Raw genomic sequence first — 16,844 nt, 5'->3', positions numbered from 1 at the left:
ATACAAGTTTTATCCATAATTAACCTATATTACATATAAACATATATCTTTTTATAACATCCTGTATCAGATACTGATATAGCAATAACTGAAATGCATCTTATATGTACGAACGCAACTGTGTTACTGCAAAACTGTAACAGCTACGTATATTTAAACATTTTTATCATTTTTAGAATAAATATTTTGATTTGTTATAGTTTAACGTAAAAAACTTGTTAGTATAAAAAAAAAACCCCGCTTAAATGCAAGTTGCTTTTTCATTTTTTATATTAAATTTTTAAATGTTAATGTTATGTCTAAAAAGAAAAGCATGAAAATGCTTTTAGTTATCGTTGACACATCGTAAGAGCGGCAATTGATACATATTAAGTTGACACATATGATAAATTATTTTATTGTATAATAGAAATTTTTAAAGATAAAGTAGCATCACAATATTCATGTTACATAAATAAAACAAAGAAAATCATCTTCGATAATTTTGATTCTGTGCGCCACCTCCACTGCCTGCATGACTCAAAAAAGCTAAATGACCTTTTGGACATTTATTGGCATAATGACCTTTCTGTCCACATTTGTAACACGTCACTTCTTCGAGTGGCTTTTGTGGTCCTCGTGGCGGTGGTGGTCCATTATGTATATTCATATGATGATGGGAGGTATGAGAATTGTTGTCGAGCTCCTGCCTAACTTGAGCTTCCCGTACATCGGGTGGCATTTTGTTGCAATAGATTGCTTTATGACCTCCTTCTCCACAAAAGTGACAAGTGATCATAACTTTTTTGCCTTCCTTTGGTTGCATATCTTGTACCGCTGGTAATTCGAATCTTGGACTATATAAAAACAGATTGCAAATGTAGAATCCTGAGATTTCAAATAGATTTCTACAATGGACTTGCGTCTTTATATATATATATATATATATACTTACTGCATAAATTTACAATTTGGCCCTTCTGGACAAAAACCAGCTAAGTAAGCCATACATAAAACACGTCTGACATGCCGATGCCGACATAAGGGACCGTGCCTACAAAAACCACGATCATACCATGGACAATCTCTGACTTTTGTCTCCGGATCAATATGTAAAAATGGACATTCTTTATTGTGACATGCATCTGTAACAATTTATTTTGTTTAAATATATATAGAATGCTGCATATTTGAATCATTTATATTAAAATGTTTATATTAAGTACTTACGGTAAAAGGAAAATAACTATAATATAAATATTATTAAAAGCTACTTACTGAATCTAGAATAAAAATAACATTCTGGCATTTTTGTCATATCGTATTCATGTAAAAATTCACACTGATCACCCTTTTTGCAAAGACCTCTTAACCAATGTTTACATACTATTGTGCGATCGCCTCGAACATGCCTGAAAGGACACGAAGCTCCTTTGCTACAACTGCCTCTCGGATAAAATTGACATACTGCGGCAATTGATTCTGTAAATTAAAGAGGGAGAGAAGATTATTTATTAAAAGTTCTATATTATTAATATATAAAATAGATTTATTCTCTCTCTTTTAACAATATCATACTGCAATAATCCCTAGGTAAACATAAGATAGATTATTGCTTATTTACTCGAAAGTTTTAATAAATGTTATTTAAAAAAATGATCATTTAAAAAACTTGCGGTATTGATACAGAAAAGGTAAAAAATAATTTGTATATGTGATAAATTAGAATTAAAAGTTCCAGATAAATATTTGACATTACGTTAAACAAACTTAACCTAATACAAACGTCTGTAAAAAATTTAAAAGAACATACTGTCCATGCCGGTGAAAGGTAATGGAAGAGCTCCATACTGTTCATCAAGAGCAACCTCAATATCAAATTGCATATGTTCTACATTCGCTACTATACACTCCATTGTTATTGAAAAAATTTGAACAATCAAACACAAAACACTTGTGCTCCGTTCAATCTGAAACTGCCGAGAATGCTGCATACAGCCAACATTACTCGTTCCAACGAAATGTCACTATAACCACATGAAGTTGGTCCCGAGTCTGCTCCAAAGATGAAATTTTATTCGATTTCTACTTTTTCGCGGCGTTTCGCATTTGTCAACCAATGTGAAAAGGTGGTTCAATGACAAACAAACATAAATAGAAATGAGCATACAGCCACGACGCAAAAGAAACTACACTTATATAAGAAGAAAATTCACTTTTCTTTTTTATAAAATATATGACTTTTGCGAATAACATATTGCGTTGTGGCTGTATTCTCATTTCTACTTATGTTTGTAAAATATAAAAGTTTATAATTATATCGTAAAAACATTCATCACATAATCTTATTATATTGACATGACATTTTATGGGTTCATTTTTAAGTATTAAATAATAATGTCATGATGACATCTCTATATATAATATCATATTATGATTTAATTATGATTCTGTGTTCCGTCTAGGAATTGATTTCCGTTATTTATAGTTATTAAATTTTTTCGTGTGGTTGAAATTCTCAAAAGTTTTTGACAAAACAAAGAATTTGAATGCAATAAGTGCAAGCAACAAAAATAACGGATATAATAATGAATTCACAATATTACATTGTTAGAGAGAGAGAGAAAACACCTAATATTATTAGATAATTATTTATAAAAATAAATTTTGTTTTAGAATTTATAAAGTATCTTTGTTGATGCGAAAATTAATTATTGCAGTAGCGTTATTTCAAGTCAATTTTATATTGATAAAAAATATATTATACGTATATTAAAAATGTGTTCTACGACAATCTGCACGTTATATATATGTATATAACTTTTCCATTAATATATATAGTATTTATAAATTTATATAATAAATAACATTTTGTCTGTAATGGGTTCGAATCGATCCGAGATCAATTAAGTCACACGTTGGTTCATACTTTGGTTTCTGATTGAACGAATTTAATGGCACTTTCAGATTAATGGATTTCTCTCTCTCTCTCTCTGATATCAAATAAAAAAAACTGCAGTCGAAAATGCTATTACTGTATTGTTACAAAATAAACACGAAATTGCATTAACAACAAGCGCGCTCGAGCATAAAGAAAAATCTCTAATTTATGTGATACCTTTTTAAATTTGCAATTTCTAATTATAATCCATTGTAGTGTTAATGGTGGCAATTGATCGCGCATTCGCAAGTGTAGTTTAAAATGCTGCGTTATTATATCAATACATGTCACGTGGAAATATCGTGGAAATAATGATTCGTGCTCTTTTTGACGAATATAAAAAGCAAGTTAATAAATTAATATTAACTTTATAATTTTAGTTTAATTTATTTTCTACCTTTTTCTAAAAATTAGAAAAGGTAAAGAATAAATTATAAACCAAGATTAAAATTAATCTACAATCATTAATCTACATCCAGCATTTATCGAAAAAGAGGCCATTGGCGCAAGCAAATTTTTTTAAGTTCAGGTATAAAAATATAGTATATTAAATAGATATATATATATATATTATATTATTTAAATTTTTTATTACATTAAAAAAATATTACATATTTATAAAATTCTCGTTTCAATCAAAATTATTATATTAACAAAAAAAAGAAAAGTATTATATGTATCTATAATAAAGTTACATATACGTTTATATCTAAGAATTTCTTAAATTACAAAATATGTTTGGAGTATATCAAAATTATGATTAAGCATTTTAGAAAAATTAAGGATATTATGTAACATTTATTATAATTTCTTAAAATACAAAGAGAAAATTTCAAGGAGAGGACCCTGGGGCTCTTATCCCCTTCGTGAATCCACCGGTATATGTTATATTGGTAGAAATGGATATCAGCTGGAGTAGCGGCGCTTGACGTTTGCCGTTCGCGCCACAGACTGCGAGGTGCTGCCATCTGACGCTCAGTCGGCGCGTCGCGTTTCCGTCACTAGTGTCACTACTACGTGACAGCGGATTTCGAGTGGGAGAAGTGGGGGAGCGGCGCGAGGAAGAAAATGGCCGACGAGGCTACGGTAAAAGGGCAGGGACGTCGTGCGAGGTGCGCGCTGCGCGACGCGAGATCGTCAGTTTCGCGATAGACCGCGTGAAAAAGGGCCGTCACACCATCGTCGGGGAAGGCCTACCGCCATTGCTCGCGGTCGCGCGTCCCGTTGAGAAATCTCGCGATCGTAACCAGAGGACTCGTGGTGTCCCGTTCGTCAATCATCGCTGGTGCCTGTGATCGCTCAGCGCGCCCACCAATCGCTCGGGCGGCCCGATTCGCCGTTTAAAAAAAGAGCGTTCGCGGGCCGAGTTTAGCCGACGGAAGGGCTCGCCAGGGAGGTAAACACGACACCCCGTTTACGCTGGCGCCTCCGCCGACTCCGCCGTTCTTCCCGTCCCGTCCCGTTTTCAGTTCTCCCGCGTTCTCTCCTCGTTGCTAAAGCGTGTGCGTGTGTTGTTCGCGAACGCGTCGCCCGCGCCGCGCCGCCCGCGCGCGATCGCCGTCTGTGAAGATTCTCTCCGCGTGCGACGATTGAGATCGATCAGCAGGTTGGTGAGTTCTTTCTTTCTCTCTCTCTCTCTCTCTCTCTCTCTCTCTCTCGCTCGCTCGCTCGCTCTTTCGCAGTCTCGGTCTCTCTCGCACACTTGTCAGGGCCACTTGTGGCCGTCCGTCCACGGGCGCTTTTTAAAGGGCGTGCTGGCCGTCCGCGTTTTCTCGGGCCTACGGTCCTCCGTGTCGTGTGTCGTCGTCGTCGTCGTCATCGTGCTCTCTTCTCGAATCGAGTATCTTTGTCCGCCGTGCCGCCGTCGTGTCGCGAGGACCACGCGCGGAGCGCACACTCCGCGAGAAGCTCGGAGTGGAGAAGGACGCTTGTGTGCCGCGCGCGGGTTGATTATTTATCGCGCGGAGTCTCTCTACCTGTCGCGGTACCAAATCGGCCGACGGGCGCAGGGGTGATTTAAAGGGATCGATTTGTCAACAAGTCGATGAGGGAGAGAGTGCGCGCACGGTGGCCCGACACAGCACAGCGGATTCTCGCTTCGCTTGTGAAGTATCATTACAATTTCCGTCGTTCGTGTGCATCTCTCGTTGTATATGCTCCGATTCGCGTGCGTTTGCCACTTTATTGTACGTAAATTCATTTTATTACACGTTGATAAAAGCGCTTGTAGTACCTTATCGCGTATCCCTTTCTGATCGTGTATTCGTTTCTGCGGAAAATATTTTTTTTATCGCGATGTATAGTCGTGTGTATCGCAATGAAAAAAAAAAAACATGCGATAAAGATAAATTATTAACGATTGGACGTCGACTGCTTTATTTTTAAAACTGTAATATTAGTCGCGCGTTTACTTTTTGACCGTTTTATTGTGCATTGTTTACAGATAAAGTCAGCTTGCGAACTGTATCGCGATTAATAAAATCTACAATGGCAGTTAGGTAGTTGTAATTAACATTGGACATTCGTGAACTTCGAGCACATTTATATTTATTTTGAAGATGTAAAGAATACAATCATAATGAAGCCACAGAAGAAGGCTGTTGTTGCCAAAAAGGCAACTAAAATGCCAACAGTCGCCAAAAAACGTCGCACATTTATAGAGAAGACCATGATAGATGTAAAAAAGGAGAAGAAATCAAAGAAAAATGATGATCCAAAGAGGAAGACAGATAATGATAAGAAGAAATTAGAAAAGGCCGAAGAGAGGAAAAAATTGGATGACAAAAAGAAACTAGAGGAAAAAAAGAAGGAAAGATTTGATAAATTGGATGAAAAGAAAAAACAATTGAATAAGGATAATGAAAAGAAATCTGATAAGATTGACGAGAGGAAAGTAGAAAAAAGAGATGACAAAGTTAACGAAGAGACGAGTCAAGAAAATACGGACAAGAAAAAAATGCAAAGATGTGAAGAGAAAGCAAAATCGGAGAAACAATCTGCGGATAATAAAAAGAAAATTGAGAAAACTGAGGACAAGAAGAAGAATGTAAAATTAGACGATAATACAAATACGGAGGACAATGTAAAATCTTCAAATACATTGGAGGATAAAGAAGCACCTGAAAATAAAATTGATAGTCTTTCTCCCTCTGCTAAGAAAAGGAGTAAAGATGAGAAGAAGAAAGATGTTAAATTAATTAAATCTGATATGAAATCATTATCGAAGAACTCTATCGTGAAGGATAAAAAGTCTGAACGTAAGAAAATTTCTGAAAAGGATTCGGCAAGCAATAAGATTTCTTCTCCTAAAACGAAGAAGGATTCCAAAACAAAACAAAGTCAGAAAAAGGGCATTACAAGAAAGACAGTTCTGACAAAGAAGCCTCGTTTATCGGTAGTTAAGAGACTGGTCGACAAGAAGATCAAGTTAGTTAAGCCAGTAAAAGATGAAGAAATGAGCGAAGATGAAAATGCAGTCAAGAAGGTGAAGAAGAAGAGTAACTTCGCTAAGAGTAGGACTTTGCAAGAGAAAAAACCAAAGCTGGCGAAACAGATGAAAGCCAAATTGCCTCAGAAGCATTCAAAGATCAGTGCTGCTCTGAAAAGGGAAGACAAGTTGAAAACTATAACGGAGAAGATTATGACCAAGAAGAAAATTGAATTGAAAGAGTTTGACCAAGTTTCGACCGAACATAAAAAGATCGCGAACAAAAACGAGACGTGCCAAGGACCAGAAGTGAGCAGCATTAAAAGCGAAATTGAAGAAGACAAGGATTCCGATAAGTGCAAAGAGGAGAGTCTTCAACCAAAATTACAGGATAATAAGAAAGCTATTAAAAGTGGCAACAAAATTAGCAGCAAATCTCCAAAGAAGGCTGGGAAAACGATAAGGGTACAAACGGAGAGCAATAATCAAACGTCAGTTTCATCTGAAGACGCATCTACCGAGGAATCTAATAAACAATCCAAAATTGCAGAAGATAACGCGAAGTCTATCACAAATTCCAAACAGGAACAAATCGGCGCTGAGAATACGGTTGAATTAAATTTAAAGGTTGAGGCAATAAATGGTGAGAGTGTCAGTGGCGTTACATCTCAATCTGACTCTGAGGATGATTCTGACGACGAGTACAAGAAGAGTAAGCAAAAGGATACCAAGAATAAGGAAAGGGCTAACTCACCATCGGATGAACGTGCGCGACGAATGCGACTTTTTGGCTTTTGGAGTGGACCAAAACGACACAGGGTCGCATCATTGAATGCCTTGGCTAAAGTTCACTGCCTCTATGAAAATGAGACCGGCGGAGTCTATCTTGGTGGTTTTTGCAAACCAAAACCCGAAAAGGAGAAGGATAAAGAGAAAGAGAAACCGAAAAAAATGAAAGAGGAAAAAGAAGAGCAACCACGTAAAGAAAAAGAAAAGAAAGTTGAATGCAAAACGGAAGAGAACGTTTTGAAAAGGAAACTGAGAAATGTGCCCGGACTACGTGGCAAACATTGGGATATGCCGGGGAGTTCGTCATCTTCATCCTCATCCGATGAGGAATGCGAGAAGGAAAAGAACCAAGTTGAACCAAGTAAGAAGAAAATGATCAAAAGGAGGAAGAGAAACGAGGAAGTAATGGATCTGAAGGACATGGTTGTTTGCAAGAGGATGGCCAGTCTTAATGCCACTGCCATTTTGGCTGCTTCCTACTCCGATGAGAAAAATCGTTGTGGTAGTAGCAGCAGCAGCAGCACCACCAGTGATTCCTCCAGTGAATCGGAAATAGAGATAATTAAAAGACGTAGACAAAATGACTCAGACGATAAGAAGAAGTCGAGACAAGGCTCTGATCCGGAGGAGGTTATTAAGCCATCTAAGAAAGTTGTCATCGTTAACCAGGACACTGATGTCACTATCACTGGTAATTAATCATGCGTGGATTAAGCGTGAAAAGTCTAATGATCTTTTTACTGTGATAATTAATTCTTTTCAAGGTGTTTACGTCAATCAAACCCGATCTACTCATCATGAAGGATATTGTAGTATTGCTGGTATGCAGTATAGGATCAGTTCTACCAGTCATACTCAAACTGCAGCTACCGCGGTGGCTACTGAACTTCACGATCAGGTTTGTATTTAATTCAAGTCATCTTCTTGCGTTGTTATACAAACATTCGTTTTATATCATATATTAAAATAGAAAAGCTATAACTTATTCATATATAGATAATGTGAGTGATAAATGGATAATATCAATGGCAAACTTTTTTTTAGAAAATATTTTTGATGAAAATACATTATATTGATGAAAAAGTATATTAGTAACACATTTTTAACGAATCTTAATTTTGATTAAAAGCGCTATCTTGAAAAGTTATCAAACTATTACAATCTATCTTTTGTTTAAAATTTTTATTCTTATTTATTAATCTCTCTATTCTCATTCTTATTAAAATACATATTTTTTTAATTATTTACTTATTTAATCGAAAATACATATATATTTTTTTCAATATGCATTCCTTTTTTTATTAGCAAAAATTAGAACAACCTTGCAAGTCCTACACCCCACTCGGTGCGTTATCTTCTATGCAGCCACCAGGTAGCCAGGGTAATCATCCTAACATGTCACCTCGAAGGCATTCAGCATTCTCAACCCCTCAACACGGTAAGTCAAACGCAACTGCATGTTTCTATGCTTTATTTGCCAGTTCTATCAAACACAACCGTAATTATCGAAAGCTACATCGTATTTTATGTTCCTCTCTGTTTATTATTCTACGTGATTTAAATTAAATTTCCACACGGACCGCATTTCATGTGAATTTACACCGCTCGTTATATTAATTTACTCGCCTCTCTCATGATATTCATAATACAAACTAAACGAAGAGTTACGCGTGCATTGAATAAACGGCCGGAGTACTGTATAGCGTAAATTGAAATCTCGCGTAAATTAGAATAAATTATCTGCCGTGGTATTTTTAACTTATCGAGATGCTGCAAAAATTATTCCCGTCTTTTTTTCTTATGTACGCCACTGCGTCGTTTTGCGTGTGCGTATTATACACCGCTCAGCGATTTCCTCTTTCAACCCGTGGCGAGCGGTTGGCTTTTCTCTTTGTTCTATTGATGCTTTCTCACCGTTCTCTTACCCTTTATCCCGCTCGATTCATCGCGAGACATACACATTGCACGCAACCGAGATGCCGCGTAGCCGCTGATGACAGCGTGCGAATACACGTGTTGTATGTATATGAAAAGCTGCGTGCAGTTTGTGCCGTTTGCTGGCGGTTCAGATTCAAAACGCTGTCGTTCGGTCATATACTATATATTACGTTTCATATTATTTTAACTTGCATAATTATTGACTTCTTAATTTCATTCATCAATTATTCCATGCATCTCTGAAATCTAATAATAGATGAGTGAAGGATACGCAACATAATAACTCTTTATATTTAGTATTTCATTATGCTAAGTATTTATTACATTAAGCTAATGAATAATATTCACAGTATAAAAAATATTAATTAGCTCACAGATCCGTTAAAATAATTGTACATACAGTTACTAAAGTATAGAGATTGAAGTTACATGGAAAAAACAGTTTTGCTGAAGTATCTAAAAATTTAACCAGATAAAAGAGCTAGATATAACTTGGTAGTTATATCCTAAAACACATTATTCAAGAATGTCTTAAAACTTTCGCGCGTTTCAAGTAATATAGGTATTAATACATATGTCTGTAAAATTTGAGCTCGATTTACCGTCCTGTTCCTAAGATATAACCGATCAAACTTCGCAGATTTTTTTATATTTACCGTTGTAGCATAGCCATTTCCGCCGTGATATGACACGAATTTTCACATAGCATCGAAATCGCAAGAAGTTAATGAAAAACGAGTCTCGTGAAATTGAATTTATGAAGAAGCATGTGTAACAAGACCATAAATATTTATCGTATGATATTAAAGTTTGAGTTAATAAAAAAATCTTGATTTTATATATTCTCTCGAGAATTGACGAAGTCTAGTAGGTGTGGCAACGTCACACTTTCAATGACAATGCGATTGCCATCATATAGATTTGGTATATCTCGTTTCTTATCAAGAGTAAGGTTATGCCATTCTTGTCGTTTCTTCGTAAGAGCTGCTTTGCATTTTTCTTGCTAAAACTTTACTTATAATATATTTTCCTTTATATCGTGATTATACGAAAAGAGACAAAAACATTTTTGTCTTTTATATAAACATTTTGACAGCGATGTTTCGACTTATGCCTGTCACTGTATTCGTCTTACTCGTAAAAATGTGATGTTGCCACGATCTAATTTCTCTTACGTACTACGTGATACGTAGATTTTCCTTTTTTTCTTAAATTAATTTATTTCATCATGATTTAATATTGTGAGTGTATAAAATACATTGTTTTTTATTCTTATTGTTAGATTTTATTTAACAATATATATTGATTTAAATTTAGAGTTATGTTTGAGTCTGTCGTTGACTCGCATAGTTGTGGTATAACTACCTTAAAATAATTTTATTTTTCCATCAAAATAATTATGTAGATTAAACTGGTTGCTAGAACGTTAAAACTTATTGTCATTAATGCTGAAGTATTCCAATATTATTTTGATGGTGCAACAAAATTATTTTAGATCTGTATCTAGCTTTTGATACTTCAGTTTTTTCCATGTACAAATCAAATAACATATTTCGCTTGTTCCATTTTACTAGATTCAATCTCTTTTAAAACTCAATCATTAAAATGATTAAGTTTTCTTCAGGTTGTAAATGTTTAATTCTACGATGAATTTTAACAAAACGAAATTCATATACATTTCACATAATTCGTTTTATCAAAAAACGACACTCGATATTGATTTACTGAACAGTTTACGAAGTTCTTATTTCGTACTTTGTTATATACCTTACAAACAATATAAAGTTCTAGTATTATTGTAGTTATTGTTATGATGGAACTTTTAAATAATGTTAACAATCGGATTAGAAGTCCGAGAGTAAAAGCATTAAATTTTCGAGTATTGGAGGATGTATCGTTCCTAAAATTGTGTCTTACTCTCTGAGACAAGTAACTAAACTGGAAAACTTCTCTCTAAAATGGAATTCTTTTTAAGATTTGAGAAAACACACTTTCTCTGATATTCTAAAGATTAATTCAAGAGGGGCTCGGATTTACGTGTAAATCGAACAAACTGGAGTTATATAGTCTTAAGTTACAAAGGGTATCACACGACATAAAAAAACCTTGTTAACATTTAGTGAAGGGAAAAGCGTCTTTAGTCAGTTTAAGAGGTCGTAACAAGTTTAATCCTTAGTCGAGCGAGAAGCTTACTCCAAATCCCGAGACATCTACTAATTCTTACGCTATATATTAAAGTGATATTAAATAATATTTAATTACAAAAGATAAAGGAATATGTGTGTGTGTGTGTGTGTGTGTTTTAAATCAAAGTTAAAAGCATAAAGTATAAAGCAATCAAATCGGCTTGTTCCATTTACGTGAACGCGTAAAAACATTTAAATAGCTGCGGAACGTGTCGCGCTCTGTTTGTCCGCTGACAGTACGAAAATAGATTGTCCAGATAAGGATTAAATCAACTACTCTGAGTTAATCCGTACAAACGGACGTTACAGATCCCCAAACGGAGCGTTCTTTTAAATCAGAGTATACAATTCCTTTAAGGTTTATTCGGTAAGGGCAAATTACATGCGTCTCGCCCGCAAACACGCGCCAACGATGTTACACATCCGCCTGCACAATTATCCCGCACTGGTTTCCGAGAGCAAGGTCAGTGCGTGCTAGAATCTTACTGGCGCAACGTCGTGTGCCAATTCCGAAGTACCTTCTATAAATCGTATGAAATAAAGACGAAGACAAGAAACATACCAATTCGGAAATATTCTGACTGTATTTCGATATACACTGGACAATTTTTAGTGCACATAACGTGAACTGTAGATTTCCCATGCTAGTAATGTGTATATTGGAACAGGCCTCTACATATAGAGGCGAGATTGCCTCGAACTAATAAAATAACGCACAAACGTTACCTCCTCAAAACGGATTTTTGCAAACATATTTTTTTTCTAATTATCTTAATTTGGATATACTTTCTGTACAGGCGCGACCATCTGAATCGATAAACATTAAGATAAATGTACCAGTTGGTGGACAGTTAGTGGACATGACCTAATTCGTTGGATAAAGTGATACAAAATTTCAAATATGATATTAAACTTTTAATGACACATTTATTAGGAATCGTACATATCATTAAGAGCTTAATATTTGAAATGTTTTATCACTTTATCCTACAATTGGTTCATATCCACTAACTGGTACATTTTATGTCTTCTCCATAAATCTATAAATTGCATCAAATGAAGAGAGAAAACGAGAAATTTACTCTTTAAAATGGCACTTCAAAACGACACTTTTGCGTAAATGTTTTTTTCTAATTATTTCAATTCAGGGACCTTCTATAGGGACGCGATTTTCACTTTAAACCGATAAACGCTACTTCTTTTCTGTAAATTTATAAATCGTGAAATTAAAATAACGAGAAATCATTATTCTGAATGGCACTTTTACGTAAATGTCTTTTTTAGTTATTTTAACTCTTAGCACACAATGATTTTCCGATCTTTCACTACACCCGATGGGTCGTTCGCGTCCTAAGTTAATTTTTATCATTTCAACAATATACAAAAATCATTAAGTGATTCTAATATATACTTTAACATTTTTAGAAAATATTTATATAACTGTGTATAGAAAAGAATATATAAATGTTATAATAATTGTTTGATGCTCCTAGTTTTTCAAAGAAAGAAAATATGCAGGACACAAATGACCTGATCGCATGTCATTTACCTGAGGGTTAACTCGAAGATATCATATATAGAGACGATTACCTGGAATGATAAACGAATTACCTCTTACGAAAGTTATCTCTTTCTGTGAACTGTATATAAAATTACTTATTGTTAGAAGAGAGAGAGACAAGCAACTTTTTTTCTAATAGAAACTCGCAACAGCTGGAATGATTTCGATGAACTCAACTCAAACGATACCATAGGAATACGATTCTTAAGAATTATCCGAAAGACGAGAAATAACGCTCAAGAGTTCCGGGAAAGTTCAGAGTGAAGAGAGGGGGAGGGGGGGGGGTGGCGAGAAAAAGAGGACACATGATGAATACAGGTTTTCAAAGCTCCATCTTAATACCCGTGCATTCCGGACTCGAGGAAGAATTCCAGATGTGCCATTTTCCCCGAGCTGCAGGAACACCCGGTAGATCCGCAATCGAGTCCGAAACTCGCGGAGCGCGAGTTTAATACTCCCCTTCTTATGTAAACCGTGTGTGCCGTTGTTAGCAGCAGCAGCTATAGTGATGACGATGGTGGGGCAGCGACGGTAGGACGGTAGCGGTGGTGGGGAGAACGGTAATGGTAGTAGTACGCTGCGCACACCTGACAGTGTTCGAGTGGTAGTCGAGGGAGACGAACGTGTTCTTTTCGGCCCGGCTCTCCGTCGCGTTATTCGGTCGCGCACGCCGGCGGGTCCTGAAACGTCGTCGTCGTTGTCGCCGCCTCCCTCTCGCAGTGTACGGTTGCCAGCCGGGGTTGGACGCAAGTGCTAAGAGTGTTTGTCGGTTCTTTCATAGTGCTCCGTACTTGTGGTGCGCGTCGTACCGTGTAGCCGCCGGGGATACGAACGTACGAAATGGAGCCACGGCGCGAAAAGTAGGTAGAGAGCTCTTCTCGGAGTCGGATTGCGCCGTGCCAGTCTGTCTGAATTTTCCTCGCCACGTCTGCAAGGAGAACGCCGTGAAAAATGCCTTTCGTTCTGTAATCGTGATTTATATAGACACCTTCAGAACAATTCTTGGTTTCGCATTATATAGAGCCGGTTACTTAACACTTCCTCGATTGCGGGAACGAAGGATCGTTGATTTTCCGATATAACGTAGGCAAGATTATTATAGTTGACAAAACATTCTCCGTTACTTTAACGTGCATTTTATCCCAAGTGCGATTTGAAGGTTAGACAGAAAGACGTATTTAATGCCACGTATTAGTGAATGGCGGAAAACATGGCGTCGAGACGAATTTTTGCGCTGCTGAAAACTCGATGCCACGCGAGAATTGATCAAGAATATTTATGGACGAAGGGCAGCGAGGTAACGGCGAGTCTCTCTTGCTCCGAGCGGACGTAGTTGAAGCAGATTGTCGGCGCAATTCGGCTTCAACCGCGATGAATTCGACAAGTGACACGTGCGGCGCTCGACGTTTATGCACCCCCGTGATCGACACGGACGAGTCGTCGCAGTGTCACCTTTCGATTTGGTGGACGCTCGTTGACGAAGCGACGAACGAACGTTTCGGTGTCATCCGATAGGTATTGACGGCCGTTTTCGTCTCGCGGTCGGTTTGATTGATGTAGATTACTGCAGATGATCTCTCTCTTCCATGCCGCATGGCTCTTCTCATTCACAAACATTTAGTTGGTGAAATGAGCATTTCGATCGAGTGCGAGACAGAGGAAGTTTGAACACTGAATTTCGTAGCAGCTGACGAACGATTCAAACAATACGCGAATAATTTTTGTGAATGAAATGACGGCTTTAATTATTTTATCTTTTTTCATTTTTATATATGCAGAAAGTAAACACGCGGCTATTGTGGAGTTAATCTCAGTAATTAGAATTTTTATGTAATATTTTTTTATGTTTAATATCTTTTTTAATATTTTGGTTCAACAAAGTAATTTTTATAATAATTCTTAAAACGTAATATTTTATATTTTGATAATTAACTCTCCATCTGAGTCTTTTTTGATAGAAATCGAACGACATTTTATTCTCTCATTTTTTAATTTTTATTACACATATAGGTTTTAACATTTAAGTTAACAAACTATTTGGTAATGTAATAGAGATGTTGAAAAGTAATTCTGAATTTTTCCACATTTTTTGAAAGCCTAGAACAATAAAAAAACTTGGGCTGGAAAAAGGATTCAGATTATAGACGGAAGGAGTAAAAATATGATTGCAGATGGAGGATTAAACATCAAATAAAAATTCTGTTAAATTGATTAAATTGAAAAAGTAACACATTTTATTTACTCTCGCTTTTTTCCTGTTAGTTTATAACTTGAGAACTTTGCGCTTCCGTTAATAAAAGTCAATCTAGATTTTACCAGCGATAACATTACATGTTTATTGTCCATCGATTTTAACAGTCTTTATATAATGTACGGACGACGATGATTAAAATATCTATTGTAACAGCCTTGACTATTCATATAGTGATTGAACGTTTTATTATATTATCGGAGATAATCGATCATGTAATTAATATGCAGCATACATTTTAATATGTAAAACGCGTTTTGTCGAGATTTAGGATATTTCGAGGAAATATAATAAAAGATCACAAATTATTTTATTGCAGCGTATCATTACGAGTTATTTTACTACGATTTATTCTTTATATATTTCTTTAACCGTTTATGTGTACGAAAATCCAAATTCATTTATGAATAGAATTTAATATGAAAAAGAAGTACTAAACGCGACAACACGTGTCATATTTTATTAAACATGTAATTGAATGCGATTTATTGTTGCGATTATTCTATAAAGATTGATTTGTAGGAATGATACATACTCGTGAACTTTGTTTTCATTACATTCTTAGACCATAAATTCATTCTACAAGCGCGTACCACGTATTACTTATGGTACACTCTCTGCATACTCTCTTCGAGCACGTTTTCCTGTCATCATTATTTTATTGCATTCGCGTCCTCGTCCGAAAATTCGCGTAACACTAAAAACAGCAATAAAACAAAGTTGCAACGCGCACGTCGCAACCTTCGCCAGTCTGTCTTCTTCCTTCTCCGGAATTATTTTGGATCATCCCCTTTACAGTCCGTTTACTATCTCGGGGCAGATCAGGGACATTTCGCGACATGATGAAACGTTGGAACGATAAACATGTGACTACCTTGTCTGTAGAGGAAAATATACCTACAAGTATCGATGGTGTAGATACGATATGCCGTATTTTTGGATGTATGCTTTTGGATTCACTTTGCAGAAAAGATAAAAAGATCCAGTAACTTCGTAACGTGATTTAATATTGGCAAAAATTATGTAAAATTGTGCACGATTCGAAAAAACGATGTAACACATTTTTAAATAGGAAAAATTATTAATAAATATCGTATAGTTTGATTTTGATATTTTTTAAATTTTTTAAACGATGAAATATTGCAAGATTCAAATTTGTGTCTTGCTGCTGATTTAACATTTTTTCAGATTAAGATTTTGCAATCATTTACACATATTTAATAAAATATTCTTCATTATGTTAAATTATATACATCACTTTTCATACAATTACGAACATGTGTACTCGTAAACAATGAACAAGCCAGATTGCGGATACGAAGTATTAGTTCTACACCATTAATACGAGATAACTATCGCGTGTTCGAGATTCATAAAATTAGGTATTCACTTGCACGGTCTACATATGTTATGCTTGTGCGCTTCGAGTGTTACATGCATATCAATGATATTAACACGAATTGCACAGTAGAGACCGCGTTTATTCGAAATTCTTTACATCTCTACATTGCTCCGAAAATGCGTTTCAACTTAACCATCTACAGAGATCCTCAAATATAAGAGGTTGAACACCATCTGTTTAGTTCGTTGTATTTTTCAGACTTGTTTTAAGATAGAATAAGACAGATTATGTATAAGATAGAATGAGATATCTTCTCTCGCCTGAGATATCTTTTTCTACCTTAAGCAGATCCTGAAAAATATATATAGCGGATCAATCAGAAGTTGTCTAAGCGCGGTGTCCAATTTCTCGCTTGAAGACCTTTAATCAT

General features: G+C 35.8%; 2 protein-coding genes across 3 annotated transcripts in view; one reads left to right on the top strand and one right to left on the bottom strand.

Annotated features, from left to right (window-relative positions):
* Window positions 1-406: 406 nt before the first annotated feature.
* Clp (cleavage and polyadenylation specificity factor subunit 4) lies at window positions 407-1,935 on the bottom strand. The gene is made up of 4 exons (XM_018547945.1): window positions 1,793-1,935; window positions 1,258-1,461; window positions 935-1,124; window positions 407-836 (listed from the first exon to the last, which is right to left on the bottom strand). The coding sequence occupies exons 1-4, from the start codon at window positions 1,893-1,895 to the stop codon at window positions 470-472; spliced, it is 864 nt and encodes a 287-aa protein (XP_018403447.1). The 5' UTR covers window positions 1,896-1,935; the 3' UTR covers window positions 407-469.
* A 2,017-nt stretch (window positions 1,936-3,952) lies between these two features.
* LOC108780323 (uncharacterized) overlaps window positions 3,953-16,844 on the top strand; it is a 121,027-nt gene continuing 108,135 nt past the window's right edge. The window contains exons 1-4 of one of the 2 annotated variants that reach the window (XM_018547985.1): window positions 3,953-4,526; window positions 5,364-7,827; window positions 7,901-8,034; window positions 8,442-8,574. In XM_018547985.1, coding sequence (XP_018403487.1) covers window positions 5,499-7,827; window positions 7,901-8,034; window positions 8,442-8,574 — 2,596 coding nt within the window. In that variant the 5' untranslated portion in view covers window positions 3,953-4,526; window positions 5,364-5,498. Of the gene's footprint in view, window positions 4,531-5,363; window positions 7,828-7,900; window positions 8,035-8,441; window positions 8,575-16,844 lie in introns of both variants that reach the window. The other variant, XM_018547984.1, reaches the window with a different exon arrangement.

This window comes from Cyphomyrmex costatus, unplaced genomic scaffold, assembly GCF_001594065.2.
Source record: "Cyphomyrmex costatus isolate MS0001 unplaced genomic scaffold, Ccosl1.0 scaffold69, whole genome shotgun sequence".
Classification (NCBI taxonomy): Eukaryota; Metazoa; Arthropoda; class Insecta; order Hymenoptera; family Formicidae; genus Cyphomyrmex; species Cyphomyrmex costatus.
This window is presented reverse-complemented; position numbering and strand designations above follow the sequence as displayed.